At 54.6% G+C, this 19,224-nt stretch overlaps 2 protein-coding genes and 1 long non-coding RNA gene across 3 annotated transcripts; 2 read left to right on the top strand and 1 right to left on the bottom strand.

Annotated features, from left to right (window-relative positions):
- Nucleotides 1-1,932: 1,932 nt before the first annotated feature.
- On the top strand, nt 1,933-7,251 carry RAB3A (RAB3A, member RAS oncogene family). Its single transcript, XM_001503228.5, has 5 exons — nt 1,933-2,099; nt 3,282-3,509; nt 4,661-4,779; nt 5,386-5,510; nt 6,410-7,251. Exons 2-5 carry the CDS (start codon nt 3,282-3,284, stop codon nt 6,598-6,600), a joined length of 663 nt encoding a protein of 220 aa, XP_001503278.1. The 5' UTR covers nt 1,933-2,099; the 3' UTR covers nt 6,601-7,251.
- A 248-nt stretch (nt 7,252-7,499) lies between these two features.
- MPV17L2 (MPV17 mitochondrial inner membrane protein like 2) lies at nt 7,500-10,224 on the bottom strand. Its single transcript, XM_070246624.1, has 5 exons — nt 9,965-10,224; nt 9,172-9,342; nt 8,372-8,448; nt 8,124-8,252; nt 7,500-7,797 (listed from the first exon to the last, which is right to left on the bottom strand). Exons 1-5 carry the CDS (start codon nt 10,149-10,151, stop codon nt 7,642-7,644), a joined length of 720 nt encoding a protein of 239 aa, XP_070102725.1. The 5' UTR covers nt 10,152-10,224; the 3' UTR covers nt 7,500-7,641.
- Nucleotides 10,225-10,632: 408 nt separating this feature from the next.
- Nucleotides 10,633-11,221, top strand: LOC111769671 (uncharacterized). The gene is made up of 2 exons (XR_002802449.2): nt 10,633-10,873; nt 10,994-11,221. It is a non-coding gene; the product is annotated as an uncharacterized lncRNA (long non-coding RNA).
- The last annotated feature ends 8,003 nt before the right edge of the window (nt 11,222-19,224 follow it).

Raw genomic sequence — 19,224 nt, 5'->3', positions numbered from 1 at the left:
AGTTTACTCCCAGTGGGGTGGGACTTGGGAGAGTTTGAGGCCCTTCTCCCACCAGGCTTTGTTTCCCCTGCCACACAAGAGACACCATCACCAATGCACAGTGGTGCTGCCCCCACCCCCGTTACACCCCCCCCCCCCCCCGCCCCCGGCAATTCAAATAGTCCTAATTCCAGAGCCGATTGCTGATTCTTAACAATCAAGGCCTTTCATTATTTTTATTTTAAAATACAAATTCCTCTGTGCAGAAGCTGGCGTACGTTGTTGTGGGCTTTCTCCCCATGGGAAAAAAAAGTAGGTATTTCCGAGTGCCACCCACGGGCAAAGACCAAAACGCGCCTTCAGGAGGTCAGGGACCTGAGCGACCCGCTCGTCCTCACCCCCAACAGGGCCGCGGCCCGGGGCCTGGACCGCCGGCGCCTGGGGGCCCCACCCGGAGCGGGACTCCGCCGCGCGTCTCCGCGTGGGGGGAGACTGGGGGTGGATTTACTTTTATTTATTTTTTATGTCTTTCTGAATTTTCCCAATTCTTTGCAGTGGGTCCGTGATAATTTTATAGTCCAAGTGGGGGAGAGGGACAACGCTACTCTTAGAAAAAATAGATTTCCCAAATGCAAGCGGGGCGGGAGGGACGTCCCTGCGCTTCCGGGGCGCTGGGGGCGGGGGGCGGCCTCGAGGCGAGAAGTTATTCTGGTCTCTCGGCGCCTCCGCAGCTGGTGAGCTTTATATAAACAGGACGAGCCCCCGTCCATCCCTGCCTCCCGGGAAGGAGTCAGGGGGTCAGGATTCTCCGGGGACCACACGACCCCGGCCGGGTCTGGGGACCGAAGTTGGGGGCAGGGACCTAGAATGGGGGCATGAGGCCGGGGTCTCGCTTTCCTGCGCCCCCCGCAATTCCGACGTTTTCCCCTTAAGACTTGGGGGAATAAACGATGGAGCATCTCAGCCCCCCAAGTCTCCATCTCTGAGCCTGGTTTCCCCAGGGTGGAGGACGGGTCTTTCTGTCCCTGCCTTTCCACTCAGGACCCGGGGGGCGGGCGGGGGGTGGGTAAAGCAGGTCCCACCTCGCATCTTTATCGTTGGGTCGTTGACCCTCGTTCGGACCCTCCCTGTTACCGCAGGCTTTGCGACTTTGGGGGACAGACCCTTTCTCTGCCCCACTTCCGCTTTCTTCTTTGCATTTTTCTCTGGAAAATGGGGCGCAGGGAGGGGAGGGGTTCCCGGACCGCCTGCCAGCCCCTTCTTTCTTGTCTAGGAATTGGTGGGGAGGGGTGTCTCTCTTGATACCTCCTTTTTCTCCTTTTTCGCTTCAGAAACAGGGTGGAGCAGCTACCAGCTCGGCCCTCTTTGGGGGACTTACATCTCAGAAATTGGATGGGTCTCTCTTGACTCCTATTTACCCTTTTTCTTCTTTCGTACTTATCTCGAACCCCATAAATAGGGGGCAGGGAGCATCTCTCGGACCTCTGTTCCTCTCTTCTGAGATTGGGAGTAGGGGACGTTTAACGAGAGGCCACGGCACCTAAGTCCTTGTGGGGGCCGCTGCAGTCCGCGACCGGGGCGGGCGGGGGCGGGGAAGGGGAACGCCTCCTGAAAACCCAGGCTCGACCAAGGCCTTGACCTCTCGGCCCTTCAACCTCTCGGGAGCCACCATTGGACAGGAGAAGGGAGTGACGGTCTTCTATTGGCTATTAAGCCCGTCGCTCAAACACTTAAGCCAGTGAGAGGGCGCTTCGCAGCCACGCCTCCCTTAACGAGACAGAGAGGAGGAGCCGGCAAGCGACCCCTCCCCTTCTGCACCGCCCCCGCCCGCTACTGGTTGCGCACGCTGGGTCCCGCCCCATTTACATGTCAATCTGCGCAGAAGCCCCGCCCCCCAGCGGCTCTGAGTGCGTCAGTGGGCCATATCTCTACGCGCGGCTCCGCCCCAGGATGGCGTCACGGCAATATCTGCATGTGAGGCCCCGCCCCGCTCTTTGCAGGACGTCACCGCTGACTGCAGGGGCCTCAGCCGCTGCCGCCGCCGCGCAGCCCTACATCGGCGCCCCGGGCCCCGTCACCGCTGCTGCCAAAAAGTCGCCACCTCATCGCTACAGGGCAAGGTGAGTTCCCGGGAGACTCGGTTCGCTCCCGCTTCGAGCACCTGCGTAACCTTCATTTGACTGATAGGCTGGCGGGGGTGGGGGAAGAGATTGGCGAGGGCTAAAAGGAGGGGAAGAATGCGGCGGTCGCGGGCCTGGGGAGGGGTAGGGCCCCGGCTTCCCCTACCTGCTAGATCCTCACCTTCCCCCCCCCGCCCCCGCCCCGGCTCTGCGGCGGAGGGGGAGGGGAGGCGAATGCCTTGCGGGAAGCTGTGCGCGCGGGAGGTTCTGTGCGTGCGCGTGCGCGTGGTGTGCACACGCGTGTGCGTGTCCTCCTCTGCCGGCGGGTCTGTGTTCACTCTTGTTTGTGTGCCAGAGTATGCTCGTGTGACCCCGTGGGGGTCCTACACAAGTGTGTGCATGCTGCACGCGTGTGGAGGGAGATGCGTGGACTGTGCGTGTGCGTGCATGGCCGTTTGCATACGTGCACGGAGGTGCGTGCCCGTGTGGGTGAGCTGTACACGCCTGTATGGATGGAGGGCGCCGTGCATACGGGTGGGTTTGCACATTTGTATATGCATGTAGCTGTACAGACATATGTTTGCGTCTCTGTCCTGTGCACCGTGCTCGACCCTCATATGTGCACGCGCGTGTACAGGTGAGTGTGTGCCCTGCCGTGTGCACGTGAGCGTGTGCACATCCCTCCCCTATCATGTGATGCAGCTGCTTCAGCCGGAGCTTTCCCAGCCTGGGAGTCTGGGGGAGGGGGCGCTGCGGACGCGCGTCCCCGCGGGACTGTACATGAGTGTGCACGTGCGCCCGCGTGGCTGTGTTCTAAGGAACATGAATGATTGACGGGGGCGGGGCCGGCCGCAGTCACCCCTCCCTGCGCCGGCGGGTTTAGGGTTACAGCCGGACCTGGGCTCAGGCCTGCTGGAGGGGGCTGCACGGGTGTCCCCGTCCCGGTCGTTCTGAGCTCCTCCCCTGAAACCTCCGGCCTTTCAAGGCCTTTCAAGGTCACTGCACGGCCGCCTTGTGCAGTGGGCCCCACCGTCAGTCCTGGGGCTCCTGACGGGATCAGGGTAAGCTCTGCACACTAGTCCCTCTCTGGAGCTCTGGAGTTCCCTCCATCCTGTGCCTGGGCTTGGGCGGTTGGGGAGGGAGGGAGACCCCTCACGCCCGCCTACGGCCCCGCACCCCCAGATGGCGTCTGCCACAGACTCGCGCTATGGGCAGAAGGAGTCCTCGGACCAGAACTTCGACTACATGTTCAAAATCCTCATCATCGGCAACAGCAGCGTGGGCAAGACGTCCTTCCTCTTCCGCTACGCAGACGACTCCTTCACCCCCGCCTTCGTCAGCACTGTGGGCATCGACTTCAAGGTCAAGACCATCTACCGCAACGACAAGAGGATCAAGCTGCAGATCTGGGTGGGTCCACCTGGGGGGCTCCCAGCTCCATCATTCTGGGTCCCTGGAAAAGCAGCTCCAGCTTTGCCTATCTCTTTCCTGTCTGGATTTATTCACTCACACACTGGGCATTTATTAGGTACTTACTGTGTACCATGGGCTAGGGGCGCAGAAGAGAGTGCCGCTGTTCTCCCATGGGTGCCTAATCAGGGCTCTCCAGGAGTGGGGCAGGAGCAAATGCTGTGTCCTTTCCTAACCATCATCTGAACATCCCTTGGCTTGGTGCCTCAGTTTCCCCATCTTCAACTTCCTCCATGTGAGTCTGTATGAGGTTTTACTGCAGCTTGGCTCCCAGCCTCATTCCCTGGGACAGAGAAGGCTCCTCCCACAGGGTCTCCGCGCCTCCCTCAGCCACCGAGGCCTGAGGAGGCTGTTCTATCCCAAGTCAGAACCATCCTGCTCTGGTCACAGCCTCCCCGGCCCCTACCTCACTCAGGGGGAAACCCACACCCCTCCCCTGGCCCAGGAGAGCCTGCCTGTCCATCCCTGCTGCTGCTCCCCCCCCCGCCACATCTGCCACATCTGTCTCCCTCCCCCTCCTCCTCAGCCTCCTCACTGTCCCTCCAATGCACCGCCCAGTCCCCTTTGACCTGCGGCCAGGCTGTGCCCTCTGCCTGGAAAGCCACTGAGCCCCACACGGCCCCTCCCTCACTTCCCCAGCATTGCAGCCTACCCCAGCCCCCCTGCCCAGCCCTGTCCAGCTGCATCTTCCTCTGCAGGCCTCACCACCCTCAACACAGGATCCATTCTCTTCCTCTGCACCTGTCCTCGTCCCTGCACTGGGCTATCGGTCCCACAAAGGCAGTGAGTTTTGTCCGTTTGTTATCAGCTGTGTCCTCAGTGCTCAGTGCAGGGTATGGCACGGGTCAGGGCCCAGTACATGTGCATTGAATGAACGCGGGGACGGTTCTGCAGGTACCAGACTGTAGGTTGAGGGAGCACCACATTCCTGGCACAAGTGGCCTCTCACTCTCCCTGACCCACTGTGCCTCTGGGAGAGCCCCTGCTCCTCTCTGGCCCTCAAGGGGCTGGACTGGATGATGTCAGAGCTCATTTCTACTCTGAGGAGCTTACAGGTGGGTCCTCTCTGACCCCCTGCTCTTCTTCCCCAGGACACAGCAGGGCAAGAGCGGTACCGGACCATCACCACAGCCTACTACCGGGGAGCCATGGGCTTCATCCTCATGTACGACATCACCAACGAGGAGTCCTTTAACGCCGTGCAGGACTGGTGAGCACACCCCCATCCCCTCTGCCAGGCTTAGTGCAAAGCCTGGGGCACAGGCCAAGAGGAGGGAGCCCCAGCCCCCCTGGCAGAAATGTAAATGACAATATTGGGGTCCCAGACCTGCTGCCAGTCTATAATCATTAAAACACAGTGACACTGGCTCAAAATAATGGGAAGAAAGGATTTCAGGTAGAAAATGAAACTGTAAACATATAGGGAAAAAATCTGGGGGGGACAGGAAATATACGTTGGCATAAGCCAGAGGATATACACATTTATATTTGCTGCCCGGAAGTAACAGTACATTTTAAGAAAATTTGCAAATTTGCTGAGGAGGGAGAAATTCCTCTCTCTGGGTGGGGGGGATCTGGGAAGGGTGGGAGAGGCTGCTTACAAGAGGGATTTCCAAAATCAGGGGCGCACTGGAGCAGATGCCAGGAGAGGGGGGGTGTTCCTGGTCGGACAAAGGCTGGGAGGAGGCATGGAGCCCGCCATGGTCAAGGGATGATGGGGAGGTGGAGGGCTGGAGGGGTGCGCGAGGGGAGACAGCAGAGGAGGGTGGAGCTCAGCGCCTCCAAGCCCTAACCCACCGGTCACCACCTCTGCCAGGTCAACCCAGATCAAGACCTACTCGTGGGACAATGCCCAGGTGCTGCTGGTGGGGAACAAGTGCGACATGGAGGACGAGCGGGTGGTATCATCAGAACGTGGCCGGCAGCTGGCTGACCACCTGGGTGAGTCCCCAGCAGGGCTGGACATCTACAGGCTAGAAAAGGGACACAGGCCCTGAAAAGGGAGGGGACACACCCAAGGGCTCACAGCAAAGCCAGGACAGGGCCTGGATTTGAATCTAGACAATTCACTTCCTGCAAACTGGCCTTGGTCCAGGAGCCATCTGCGGTGGATCTTGATGGATGCATAGGAGTTCACTATGCAGGAAGTTACTGATTCATTGTGATGCCCTCACAGCCCAGCCTTGTGCTGGGTGTTGCTGGACCCCTGAGACGCCTCCAGTTTTGTGGCGTAGAGGGAGGGACTTGGGCTGGGGGAGTCCATAGGGGGAGCCAGGCTCTGCCTGGTGTAGATATGACTTCCGGGACGGGGGCAGGGACTGGATCTGGTACTTGAAGAAAAGGTGGTCTTTCAGGCGGAGGAAACAGCTTAGGCAAAGGCCAGAGGTGGGAAAGGCCAGAAGTGCGTGTTTTGGCAAATAATTTTACACGGCTAGAACCTGAGGGATCACTTGGAGGAAATGTGGCTGATTGTCCAGGGCCTGAACCACATGCTGAGGGCAAGAGGGAGCCATGGAGGGTGTGTGAGCAGGGGAGGGCACGGCTGGATCTGGGCGTCAGATGCTGCGAGGGCCAATGTGTGGGGCTAGGTTGAAGTGTGGGAGCAGGGAAGCGGGTCTTGCCAGGCCCTGGAGACAATGAAAAGGGGACAGTCTCAGGGTATAGAAAGGAGTGCAGGAAATACAGGGCTGACCCAGTCCAATGTTGTTTCCACGGGGGACTTGTCAGTGCCTTGACTGTGTGGTCAGCACTGGTAATCTCCAGGTGTTCCCGGGCCTCAGAGAAGCTCTCTGCCAGTGGGGGACCAGGGTCCTCACCCTTCTCTTCTCTGACGACCATAGGGTTCGAGTTCTTTGAGGCAAGTGCTAAGGACAACATTAATGTCAAGCAGACCTTTGAGCGCCTGGTGGACGTCATCTGTGAGAAGATGTCCGAGTCGTTGGACACGGCTGACCCCGCAGTCACGGGCGCCAAGCAGGGCCCCCAGCTCACGGACCAGCAGGCGCCCCCGCACCAGGACTGCGCCTGCTGAGAGCTGCCCCTCCCTCTGGCCTGACCCCGCCCCCACCGACAGCGGGCGCGAGACCCCTACCCCGACTAGCCCGTCACCTTATTTATTATCGTAGCTATTTATTTATTTATTGGAGATGTCCCCCAGGGGCTCGGCGCCCCACCCACCCACGCCCCGCCCTGTACATACAGCCCTGTCCCCACTCTGCCGTGGCGTGTCGTGGCCCCGTGAACTCACTGCTCACCCTCCTCTCGACACCCCACCTTTTTTTTAATTCACCCCCATCAACAGTTACCGGTTTTGAAGGGGGGGTTCAGATGACACCCCAGGGCAGGCTGATTGGGCTGATTGGGCGATGGGAGGTGACCAGGCCTGCCAGCCCCTTGGCGGTGACAGATAGGCGGAGGCCACTGTGGCTCTCAGCATGGACCATGGGGTGGGTCAGAGCTGGGCAATGGCCCTCCTGGCTCCTGGTCCCCACAGTTTTACCCTTTTTTTGGACGGGGGCGCTGCTGTGGGTACTCACCACCCTGGGACCCCCCCCCCCCAGACCTGTTCTGATGTCATGAGTGTGAAACGTGACCCCCAGTCCCCCAGGAGATGTCATGACAACACTACACACACCCAATAAAGCGAATGGACAGCGCTGCACCCCAGTGCTGGCTTCCGTCACCCAGGAGCACTTCAATTACAGCGAGAGTTTAATGGAATCTCCACAGTCCATGACTAGAGGATGAGACTGGAGGCTGCCTGGCCCTGCCTAAGGCTGGGAGCCAGGGAGCAGACTCCAGGCAGGCCCTGCTCTGAGGGGAGGGGTCATGTCCCCACCTTGGTCCCAGGGAGTCCAGAGCCAGGCCACAGCAGTGTTGAGGGGTTGTGGCTTGGGACTGGCTGGGGCCCAGTGCCGAGGACGGGACATTTCGGTCACTGGGCACTAAGGCTCCTGGTGAGAAGGGCTGGGCAATGACTGTCCATCTTCACGGTTGTGCTCCAGATGGGGAAACTGAGGCTGGGTAATGGGCAGCCCAGCCAGATGCCCAGGGGCTAGGGTAGGGCTGGGACTCAGCCCAGGACCGTGGCCTGGCCTGCCCGTGGGGGCCCATGCCCCTTCCTGCCCAGACGAGTGCTCGGCTGGGGCTCAGTCTTGCCCTGTCTGGCATCTGGTCCCAGCACGGTGCGTGAGGCCCCCCAGCCTGGGGCTGTCAGGGGGCCCGGGGTCTGTCCGCACAAGAGGGCATGGTCAAACACCCCGTTCATCCCGTTGGGCTCCTCCTCGCTCAGCCCTCCTCCACTACCGGTCCCGGGCTGGGGTCGACCTCTCTGGGCAGAAGCGGCAGGAACTCAGCCGAGGTCACATCAGGCAGCAGAGATGCGCTCGGTCTTCACCCTGTTGGCGATCAGCTCCGCGCCCGCCCACCGTGGGGTGCGGCTTGTCCTGTGCACAGGAGGCCCTCTCCCTGGAGGGTCGCTGTACTGCCATCTGGGGCTCACATATGTGGCCCCTGAGGAGTCCCTTGGGTGCCTGGTCCGCCCACCGCGCTCACCCGGTACTTCAGGTAGGAGAGGTACGTGTCCCAGCCCAGCGTCAGGCCATTGATGTAGGTGACTCGGAACTGGGGGGGCACGAAGAGGAAGTTCACCAGCTGCGCAGCCGGCCACACGCACCAGTCGGCCTGCGGGGAGGGGCGGAGGGCGGTGAGGGCGGGGCCGGGAGGGACCTGGGCGGGGCCCGGAGGTAGTGAGGGGGAGGAGGCGGGGAATGCGGGTGGACGCGGCCTGAGGGCACGCCCACCTTGTAGAATTCCCAGAACTTGTCCCGTAGCTCCTGGCAGCTCTCATCCAAGGTCTGGCCCTCCAGGCAGCCAAGGCCTGGGGAGGAAACCAAGCAACGAGTGTCAGAGGCTGGGGAGTCCCGATGGTGGAGAGTGGGGCAGGACCCCTGAAGGACGGAGCGTCCCCGGCCGAGGAACCAGGATGCTTAGAAGCCTTGCTGTGGGAAGAGTGGTCCAGCAGGGCGGCCAGTGTGGGGACACAACACAGAACAAGTGGGTCCCAGTGAGAAAGAGAGGTTCTAAACAGGTTCCCCAAAGGAAAGGGACACCCCTTTCCTGAGGCTGAGGCTGTTTCACTACCCGATGCGGAACTGAGCCTGGGGGTGCGGAGCGAGTGACGCTCCCTCCCCGAGCCAAAGGCTGGGATGACTGCGCCCCATCAACCCCAGTCATCGTCCCAGCCCCAGCAACTCTTCCTTCAGTCTCAGGGCCTTTGCATGGGCTGTTCCTCCTGCCTGCTGGCTCCTTCTTCAAGTCTCAGCTGAGTGTCCTCTCCTTTCAGAAGCCCTCCCAACCACTGCCCAAGGCAGCCCCATGAGACCCTGTCCTCGTCCCTTCCACACTTTGCACCATTGTCTGTGATTCTGCCATTCACACCCACTCCCACCGGATCTGTCCTGTCACCACTGTGACCTGGCCCCCGTTCCAGGGCCACCCACACAGGAGATGCATCAGAAGTGCAGCTCACACCTTCTTAACACAAAGCTGACTCTGCCCCTCACGACCTACAGGGGCCAAGCCCAAGCGCACAGGTCCTTACCCAAGAAGTACCAGACGCCCAGCATGGGAGAGGCCACCAGCTGGTCAACGAGGACCTTCCTGAGGACATTTGGGAGGCCGCGGAGGCCGGATGCAGGGAGCAGGTGGTCCAGCCAGAGATACCAGTAGTGCAGGAAGGGGCCCATGCTGCAGCCCACTGCAAACATGCTCGCTGAGGGCACGCCAAGAGTCCCAGTCAGGCCTGCAGACCCCGAATCCACTCCCTCTCCGGCTCAGACCTGGGTAAGCCCGACCGCCCACAGCCCACACGGATGTTCTCCATGACAAGCCCCACCGCCAGGCACCATTCCCGGGGCTCCTCCCAGATCTTCTCACCTCCTTCCCTCACCACCCCGCGGGAGGGTTCTACCATCGCCCCCTTCCCAGAGGAGGAAACCGAGCACAGCAGGTGGGGAAGTGTGAGGCCAGCGCGCCACCCCCAGCTGGCCCGTCCAGAGGCTGCGCCCTTGACAACCGGGTGCTGCCTCCCGTGCTCAGTGCCGGAGCCAGGGAAGCACAAGACGGGGTGGGCTGGGACAGAACCCCAGGTATGGGGGGGCCTGAGGCCCCAGACTGGGAAGGACAGAGGCCCGGGGAAGGGTAGGATGGGAGGGGATCGAGACCTGGGAGGGACTGTCAGGGTCTAGGGTGCACGTGGAGGTCAAGGGTCCTGCCAGGAACTGAGGGCATGGGTCAGGGGTCACGGCCCGCGGGCCCGGTTCAGAGGTCTCCGAATCCGGGGTCGGGGTCAAAGGTCCTCTAGGGTCAAAGGCCAGCAGCACGGGTCTCCTCACCTGAGCGCCGAGGATCGAACTTCTGGCTGGGCCGGGAGCGGATCTCCCAGGACTGGCGCACACCGTCCCCGGCCGCCATGAGAGCGCCGCAGCCCAGCGTGTTGGTGACGAGCAGCGCACGGCCTTGGAACAGGGGCTGCCCCGCAGCCCAGAGGCCGCGCAGCCAGCGCCAGCCGCCGGACGCCATTGCCCGCCGGGACCCAGGAACCGGCGAACCGGGCCGACCCGCTCGTGCCGGCCAATCGCGAGTCACCGCCGCACCCGGGGTGCCCGCCCCGCGCCGTGCTGGCCAACCGCACGCTGTCTTCGCGATCTGCAGGCCCGCCCCCAGCCGCGCTGACCAATCGCTGACGGCCGGGCGTTCACCTTTGCCCGCCCCGAGCGGTATTAGCCAATAAAAGACCGGTATCCCATCCCGGGCCAATCGCTGAACGAGGCCGCACCCCGCGCCTTCCGGACCAATCGCAAATAAGCCTCGCGCCACAGCACGCAGGACTCTTGATGACGTTCCGCCCTGTTTCCCCGCCTTTCTGCGCCGGCCTCTGCGTCGCCGTCGCCGCGCTCCTATTCACCAAGCCGGGCAGAGCACCGACCAATCGCAGGCCAGCGTTTCGGGGGCACATCCCTGTCGCCCCGCCTCCCGTGCCGAAATGGCCAATCTTGACGACAGTCTTCACCGTGCTCTCTCGTCTAGCTAGCCTCCAGATTTCCAGACTCTCCCGGAATTCCTGAGAAGGGGTCCAGCCTGTAGCCCTGACAGCGGGCGGGCGGAAGTCCACTCCCGCCAAGATCTGCGAGCGTGGGGGCGGGGCTACAGATCTGCGGCGCGCAGCGCAGTGGGAGCCTGGTTTCGACCTTGACCTTGGTGCTGACTTCAGCGGGCCGTGTGACCTCAGTTCCAGAATAATAGTAATAATTGAAACCTTGGGCTCTGTTCTGGGCAGATTACGTGCATTAAGTCATTTTACAACAACTTTGTGCTGCTGCAGGAACAATTATATCCTCATTTTACCTCCTGTGTTCCTCCAGGGGAAAATGTGAATTTCAGCGGAACCTGTGCTTTACCTACAGGAGCAGGGTATCACCAACTGTGGCCCGTGGGCCAAGTCCTGTCACTGCCTGTTTTTGTGACTCCCACGAGCTAAGCATATTTCTTACATTTTTTTAAAAGGTTGGGGGGATCAAAATAATATTCTATGACGTGAAAATTGTATGAAATTCAAATAGTATGCATAAATAAAGCTTTACTGGAACACAGCCATGCCCACTTGTTTCGGTATTGTCTATTCCCTGGTTGCGATGAGTAGTCGCGACAAAGACTGTATGACCTGCAAAAACTAAACTATTTACTATATGGCCCTTTACAAAAAAAAAAAATTGCCCTGTGTTACAGGACACCCCTTAGGGTTTTCTGATTCTAATTCCATGGGAGATATTTTATAAATTCTGTAGTCATAATTGATCAAAAAAATTTTGCCTATAGACATGCAAATGAATTCTGCCAGAGACACTCCCCCTCAATTATTTTTGCCTTAATTTACACATTCGTTTTAACATTCCTGATTTATCTGTTGTTTGGGTCTCCTTTGAAATGGTTTTAACACCTGGCCAGTTCTCGTTAACAACAAGTTAATAATCTCTAATACCGGCTCATTTTTACAACTGTATGAGAGTTATCATTTTACCTTTTTTTGGAAAATTATCCTCTGGCACTTCCTATTGCTGTCAGATACCTCAGCCTAGTATTCCAGGTTCCAGATTTTACTGTATCTTGGTGTAAAAGCTTCAAAATGGTTAAAGGCGGGGGGGGGGGAGTCAAATTATGATTCACGGGACAGAGTCAGATAAACTTTGTAGACAGACAAGTGCATTTCACGGTGACTGAAGCCCTGGTGACTCCAAAGGGGTAAGAGAATTTTACTGGTTCTCTGTCTCATTTTTGCTTTCTCGCTATAAATTTGTGCCTTGTTTTGATGCTTTTCTGATGGATAATGTCACCAGTACTGGTGGAATCAAGGATTGGGCATTCGGCTTTATGGTCTGAACACTGGGCAGTCTCTATTGAGGGGTTCCTAGTTGCTGGTTCAGAGACAATGGAGGATCAATTAAGAATTTAGTGCCGAGGGTAGAGGAATGGGTGAAGTAAGTGTAGGGGATTAAGAGGTACAAACTTCCAGTTGTAAAATAAATGTCACAGGGATGTAATGTACAGCCTAGGGAATATAGTCAGTAATATTGTAATAACTTTGCATAGTGACAGATGGTAACTAGACTTGCCATGATGATCATTTCGTAATGTAAATAATGCAGATCTCAAAGAAGAGAGTGGGCCATTGGCCAGCACTGAATGGGGCAGGCATCTGGGTGCAGCAGTGACTCACTGGGCATGGGGGTGGGGGGGGTGGGGCCGGCTTGCCAGTTCCTGGGTCCCATAATATCATAATGTCATTATGTTGTACACTTGAAATTAATATAATATTATATGTCAACTATACTTCAATAAGAAAAAAAAAGGGTGGGCTGGCCCCATGGCATAGTGCTTAAGTTCGTGTACTCCACTTTGGTGGCCTGGAGTTTGTGGGTTCTGAACCCCAGGGACAGACCTCACACTGCTGATCAAGCCACGCTGTGGCGGCATCCCACATACAAAAAATAGAGGAAGATTGGCACAGATGTTAGCTCAGGGACAATATTCCTAACCCACAAAAAAATAATTTAGTGCCCGCCAGGAAGAATAGCTTTTGATATCTGGACCTGTGATTTTGTGCATTTCTGTTGAAGGAGTTTAGGACATGCAACCCCAAAATATGCTTGCTGTGAAAATTAATAAAAGAACCTTAACTAAACTAGAGCCGGGAAGGCCTGCAGGGGGCGCTCTCACCCCCATCACACACCGTCAATTACATCAAAGAGGAAGAGAGGGACTTACCCTCAGATAGGAAGTACAACTACTTTACTACTGAAGGAAGACTTCTCTCCCCACCCGGCAACAGCCCAGCCAATGAGAAACCCCACAGCCCAGGCAATGAGAAATGCCACACCCCAGCCAATGAGAAACCCCACAGCCCAGCCAATGAGAAACGCCACACCCCAGCCAATGAGAAACCCCACAGCCCAGCCAGTGAGAAACCCCACAGCCCAGCCAATGAGAAACCCCACAGCCCAGCCAGTGAGAAACGCCACACCCCAGCCAATGAGAAACCCCACAGCCCAGCCAATGAGAAACACCACGGCCCAGCCAATGAGAAACACCACAGCCCAGCCAATGAGAAACCCCATGGCCCAGCCAATGAGAAACCCCACAGCCCAGCCAATGAGAAATGCCACAGCCCAGCCAATGAGAAACCCCACAGCCCAGCCAATGAGAAACCCCACAGCCCAGCCAGTGAGAAACCCCACAGCCCAGCCAATGAGAAATGCCACAGCCCAGCCAATGAGAAATGCCACAGCCCAGCCAATGAGAAACGCCACAGCCCAGCCAATGAGAAATGCCACAGCCCAGCCAGTGAGAAACCCCACAGCCCAGCCAGTGAGAAACGCCACACCCCAGCCAATGAGAAATGCCACAGCCCAGCCAATGAGAAACGCCACAGCCCAGCCAGTGAGAAGCCATTGCCGCCCTGAACGCCCACTTTCCCCCAGGGGACTTTCCTTTAGAACAGCCGCCCCCTATCCCCCTCTGTCTCTATAAAAGCAGCTCCCCTCCTTTGTTTTCTGGATTTGCCTATGCTTTGCCATAGCGTGCAGATCGTGTGTTGCATTTCTTTTGAGGATTCCTGAATAAACTTATTTTGAGATAAAATAATAGGCAAATTTGCTTTTAAGTTGACGCAGCTCTGGCAGATTGATTTTGAGTTAAAGCTATTTGAAAAACAGCAAGATGCCAAATTGTGCTCTGACCTTCGTTTTTCTTCCTGAAAGTGGGAGATAAAATTCACATGGGAAAGACGCCCTCGGTGTACCAGGAGAAAGAAACACTCTTACCACCAGAGACATGCGTCAAGCCCGAGAGAAATCTGTACAAACAGACCTTGTTAAAACAACTCTTCCTTTAATCTCTCCATATATTTTGGTTACTTTTCCACACTTACCACTCTCTGTTCAGCCTAGTAAATCAGCACTTAGGCCTAATCACTAATTTGGGTCTTCATTTTTCGTGTAAGAGCCGTCCTGTACGTGTAAATAGCATTTGTGTGCTTTTCTCCTGTCAACCTGTCTGGTGTCGATCTTGTCTGGAGACCGTAGGAAGACGGAGGAAACCTTCACCTCCCCTCCAGTTTCTGGTCTGAGGATGGCAGAGCCTTGGCTGAGACGCTGTTGGCTCCGGGGTCTGCAGCTGAGAGATCTTGGGACCTGAGTAATCCTGCAGAAGGTAAGAGTTCCTAGCTCGTCCGTCTCCGGGATGTCTGTCTGTAGTGCCCAGTCGAGAGAGGGTGGTAAAAACTTCTCCTTGTCCTTTTCTTTCCGGGTTCAGATTGGCAAGAGAAAAGCATTTGTAAGGATTAGCTCTCTGGATTGTGGCTCCTGTTCAGTTGGTTTTAGGGCCCCCTTGTTGATCCTTCCCTCCCAGGGGCTGCTACTGCTTTCCTGTATGTCTCCTTCTGTGTGCTGAGAGTGAGGCTGGGCCTTCTGCCCACAGGGTGGTGGGCCTCCATGTGCAGGTGACCAACTGTTCAGGTTAGGAGCCCCAAGGATATGTAGACTGCCAGACGGAAATGTGGGTTGCACCCTATTTATGGCTAGGGTCCTGCCGACCGCTGTTGCCAGCTCTCAGGGGAATTGTCTAAGTCTTTCTTTCTTTTGACTCTTGTTGAGAGTGGCTCTGGGTCTTGGGAGGGCTGCATCTTTTCACTGTCTTTGAGGACACATCTTGCGTCCATGGTTAAGTCATAAAAGGCTGATTAGTTTTGTTTTCTTTTGTTTTTTTTTTTTAAATATTTTTATTTATTTCCTTTTTCTCCCCAAAGCCCCCCGGTGCATAGTTGTATATTCTTAGTTCTGGATCCTTCTAGCTGTGGCATGTTGGACCCTGCGTCAGCATGGCCTGACCAGCAGTGCCATGTCCGCGCCCAGGATTCGAACCAGCAAAACCCTGGGCCTCAGAAGCGAAGCACGCGAACTTAACCGCTCGGCCACAGGGCCAGCCCCTCTGTTTTTCTTAACTAATGGATTTTGTATTTCCATACCTGTATCATGGCTAAAATTTAAAAATAAAAGCCATAAGATCTCTGTTGGCATCTGTCTCTATGTTTCTGTGTGTCTATATATGTATGTTATATGTATGTAATATTTTTCTACCTCCAAGAAGTATTACTAAAAACTAGCTTGTGAAAGAACTCTTTTTAATTGGCTTTTTAAAAAAAGTGTTTACATAAATTAAGATCAGTCAAACAAACTTGTTATCTTGTTATCTCTACTAAATGTTTAAGCTTATAAAACTATGCATTCAACCTAAGAACCAAACAGACGATGAAAGTGAATTGCTTGATGTATATCAAGCATGACAGTAAAGAAAAAGCAAAAAAAGGGAGCGCGTCATACGTTGACTTTTTTCGGTTCTGTGCTTCTGTGATTTTTGATACTGGCCTGATTTGTCAACGAGAAAAATAACTTAAGATGATGCTATTTAATGACTCGTGAAATTTTCATGAGTAATCTCAGCGTGATTGTTAAAAAAAAGTAAGTTAAGTAAACTTAAGTGGGATAAAAATTTATGAGTAAACTTTTCAAAACTGATTATATTTTATAATATGTCTGCTTAAAAATAGTTTTAAATGCTTTTTGGATGCTGGGAGCCTTAAAGTTATACTAAGTTAAGTTAAATGATGGCTAGTCATTGGACATCTAGGTCATTCACAAATAAGATAAAATACTAAAATAGGAATTATTAAACATAAGTTTAAGTTTATTTCCTTGGCTTCTTAAGTTTTACAGAGAGACTAAAGATATTTGGGTTAGTTAGTAAACATATCCTTTGCCACATTAAAAAACTGTACTGTAAGGAAGTGTGTGCTTCTAGAAAGCGGGAAATAGTGTCTTCCTAAACGCGAGACTCTCCTGCAGAAGCTTGCGGTGTACTTGGCATAAATGTTAGTATGTCTACAGTTTGCAATTGCTTGCTTCCTAGTTTTCACTGGAAATTAGGGTTATGAAATTATAATCAACGTAAGTAAGTTAAACTATTATGAATAATAAGGGTACGGAAAAAACTCTATGCGAAGTATGCAAGGAAAATAAGATGTGTTTTTGGTAGGAAGAATATGAGATATGAAGAATGCATTCTTGTGAAGGGAAAAGGAGAGTAATTTTGTCCTAGTTTAAGGGTATTTAAAGATTGTTTCAAAATAAGAAAGAGAAAACAAGACAACAACCTAAGTGGGTACAGAAAGTTGGAGAGGGAGGAGAGAGAGAAAGTCTTATCTTATGTGGTCAAACTGACAAAACTTAAATGGATTTATTATAAGAGTTTGAAAAATGAGCTTTAATATCCATAATGTGCTTGTGCAAAACTAGAATTTGATTTTCTTTCTCTGATAAAAGGACAAAATTTTCTTGAATTATTGTAAAAGTTTTCTTTACCTACTAAATAATTCACATGGAAAACAAAAGACTCTGTGTTTCATCAAAATGCTGTCTCTATCAGGTTTTTAAACAGGAAAACTGAGTCTTCTCAATATTAAAAGAGCTAAGGGTTTTTTTTCCCCCAACTATGTAATTTACTGCATTTGCCTTTAAAATCCTTGATTGTCCCTTTGTGAAATAGGTAATAAGTATGGTTTCATAGTAATCTGTGATCCTATTTACTCAAGAGTTCAAACCATTGACATTTTTTGACAAACTTCCCCAAATCAAATTCTGCGTTTCCCCTGCCCTCCCCGTGCCTCCTCTCCGCCTGCGGCGGACGCTCAGAATCGGAGACGGGGACGCTGCCTCAGGCGCATCTGCCTGTCACTCAGAGCCACCCTGCTTCCGCTGTGAGTGAGGCTGTCAAGTTTCTTGTCAGGGGGAGTGACGGGCAGGGTTCTGGGAGGGCCCGAGATGGCCGCTCAGGGGCACACGGCCTGGAGCGAGGGGGCGCCTGTGAATGTGACAGACGGCGACCGTGATGTTACATCATGCTTCAGGAGGGATCTTGTAGCCATGATGACCCGCATGACTTCATCAAAAGGGAGACTGGTCAATGCTCGCAGTGTCTGTGCCACAGTGTCTCCGTCAGTTTCCTCAAGGTGCATTGGCTGCTGTCAGGCAACAATGGTACCACGTTCTCAGTCGTAATTCCAGTCATTCAGTAAAATGGTAACTGGACCAGGATCCCACCATGTTGCGTTTAGTCATCAGCTCGCCTTGGTCTCCTCTGGTCCCTGACACTTGCTGGGTTTTGCCTTGACCTTGACAGGCTGAACAGCACTGGTCAGGTATTTTGAGGCTGTCCCTCTGTTGGGGACCGGGACGCTTTCTCACGGTGCAGCTGGGGTTCTGGGTCTCCGAGAGGAAGGCCGCAGGCGTGGAGGGTCCTCTGGGCATTCTGGCAGGGGCGGGTGGTGTGCACGTGACTTCCAGTTTTGTGCACCTGGGTCACGTGGTTCCCATGATGTGCCAGGTGTCTCTGCTCCACTGTCAAGTGACAATTTCACTTTCTTTCCTTCTCTTTGGAATCAAGTTACAAAATCCAGTCCACCCTCAAGGTGGGGTGGGATTAAGCTCTGCCTCCCGGGAGAGAGACCATCTGTGCGTGCATTGGACCAACCAGTTTCAAGAAACGAAGTTTGACTTTTGGGAGCCGAGGCTTAGGAAGTCCTCACAGGAAAACCAGCCTGTGCCTGGCTCGCAGGGTCAGTCTGACAGGTCCGTCCTGGCCGACCAAGATCCTGTGATCCTTTGGGGACATGAAGAAGAGAGGAATTTACCAAAAGGCATAGAATCTGCAGGTGCAGCCCGGTAGGATTCCTCCCGGTGGGGTTAGCAAATGCTAGAGGCTTTCAAAAGTCCAACCTGAGATTCCTCACGGAAATTTCGAGCAAAGCAAACTGAGCACCTGCAGCACTGTGTAAATAATTAGGGCAAATCCAGTGAGACCTGCCAAGGAGGGTCTTTCTTTGAGAAGATTTTTGACAAAAGGGGTAACTCGAGTATGCAAGCCATAAGAAAGGAGGAAGTCCTGCTGTCTGTGACAACGCGGAGGAAGCTGAAGGGCATTGTGCTCAGTGAAACAGACCAGATAAAGACAAACACTGGCCGCTCTCACTCGTGTGTGGAGTCTAAAATAGGCCAACTCATAAAAGCGGAAGACCGTGCTTGCCTGGAACTGAGATGGGGGGAGGCCCAGCTCAAAGGGCGCAGACTGGCGCCTCACGAGGAGTCCACTCTGAGGCTCTGCGCACGGCATGGTGACTCGCGTGAGCTGTGCTTATGGTAAAGGCACAGCGGCTAAGCGAGCGGCTTCTCAGCACACACACAGGTGAGCACGTGAGGGGATGGAGGTGTTAACTCGCTGAACTGTGTCACGTGTACCTATCTCAAGTCATCACATTGTACACTTTCAATATAGTCAGTCCGTCAGTTGTACCTTGGTGAAGCTGGCAGGCCCCCAACGTCTTTCTTTTGTCTTTAGCTGAAGATGGTGTTTAAGGCGGTGACTTAGGCCATTTTGGGGAGTTTTACTCAGTTTTCCTGGGTCTCTCACACAGACAGAGGAGGGCACATGTTGTTAAACTCTGGTTTTCTCTTATTGATCTGGCTTGTATTACATGGGTGTCGGTGCAAATAATCCATAAGCAATCTATAGATCAAAAGTGGGGCGAGCTTATTCTGAGCCAGGTCTGAGGACTGTGGCCCGGGGCCTGCTTCCCGAAGGCGGGGAGGGCACCACAGACGTGGGGGTGCACAGTGGTTATATACTGTCTTGGAACAGAGAGCATACATCACATATGACAAGAACGTCCCTTTTACTGCTGTCACGAGATGCTGAGCTGGCACAGCAGGTCGGAGGTCAGCAGGTCAGGGGTCACGAGGTGAGCACAGCAGGTCAGTAATTAATCCTTAGTTCCCAAGAAGAGATGCTATCTTTAAAGAAATGCCGATGTGGGAGAAGTTACATCCCTATCTTTAGGGGCGTCATTCTTGGCTTTGGGACCCTGTGAATGTTAAAGCAGGTGCACAGTGCACGCGCAGCCGGCCACCTCAGGCCTTTGGAAAACAAAGTCAGGCCAAATCAGGTTTACACCAAATGGTTTCCTCACGTCCTCCAATATCTCCTATTG

The sequence above is a fragment of the Equus caballus genome, chromosome 21 (genome assembly GCF_041296265.1).
Source record: "Equus caballus isolate H_3958 breed thoroughbred chromosome 21, TB-T2T, whole genome shotgun sequence".
NCBI lineage: Eukaryota > Metazoa > Chordata > Mammalia > Perissodactyla > Equidae > Equus > Equus caballus.
Note: the sequence above shows the minus strand (reverse complement) of the source record. Positions and strands in the feature narration are given on the sequence as shown.

What these genes read in the sequence shown, in the direction of transcription:
- RAB3A (XM_001503228.5), top strand. Translation starts at nt 3,282, where the DNA reads ATGGCGTCTGCCACAGACTCGCGCTATGGGCAGAAGGAGTCCTCGGAC. An exon ending in GGATCAAGCTGCAGATCTGG is followed by an intron (nt 3,510 to 4,660) that starts GTGGGTCCACCT and finishes CTTCTTCCCCAG; the next exon opens with GACACAGCAGGGCAAGAGCG. An exon ending in GCAGCTGGCTGACCACCTGG is followed by an intron (nt 5,511 to 6,409) that starts GTGAGTCCCCAG and finishes TGACGACCATAG; the next exon opens with GGTTCGAGTTCTTTGAGGCA.
- MPV17L2 (XM_070246624.1), bottom strand. Translation starts at nt 10,151, where the DNA reads ATGGCGTCCGGCGGCTGGCGCTGGCTGCGCGGCCTCTGGGCTGCGGGG. An exon ending in AGTTCTGGGAATTCTACAAG is followed by an intron (nt 8,253 to 8,371) that starts GTGGGCGTGCCC and finishes CCCTCCCCGCAG; the next exon opens with GCCGACTGGTGCGTGTGGCC. An exon ending in TCTCCTACCTGAAGTACCGG is followed by an intron (nt 7,798 to 8,123) that starts GTGAGCGCGGTG and finishes TTGTGCGGACAG; the next exon opens with ACCCCGGGCCCCCTGACAGC.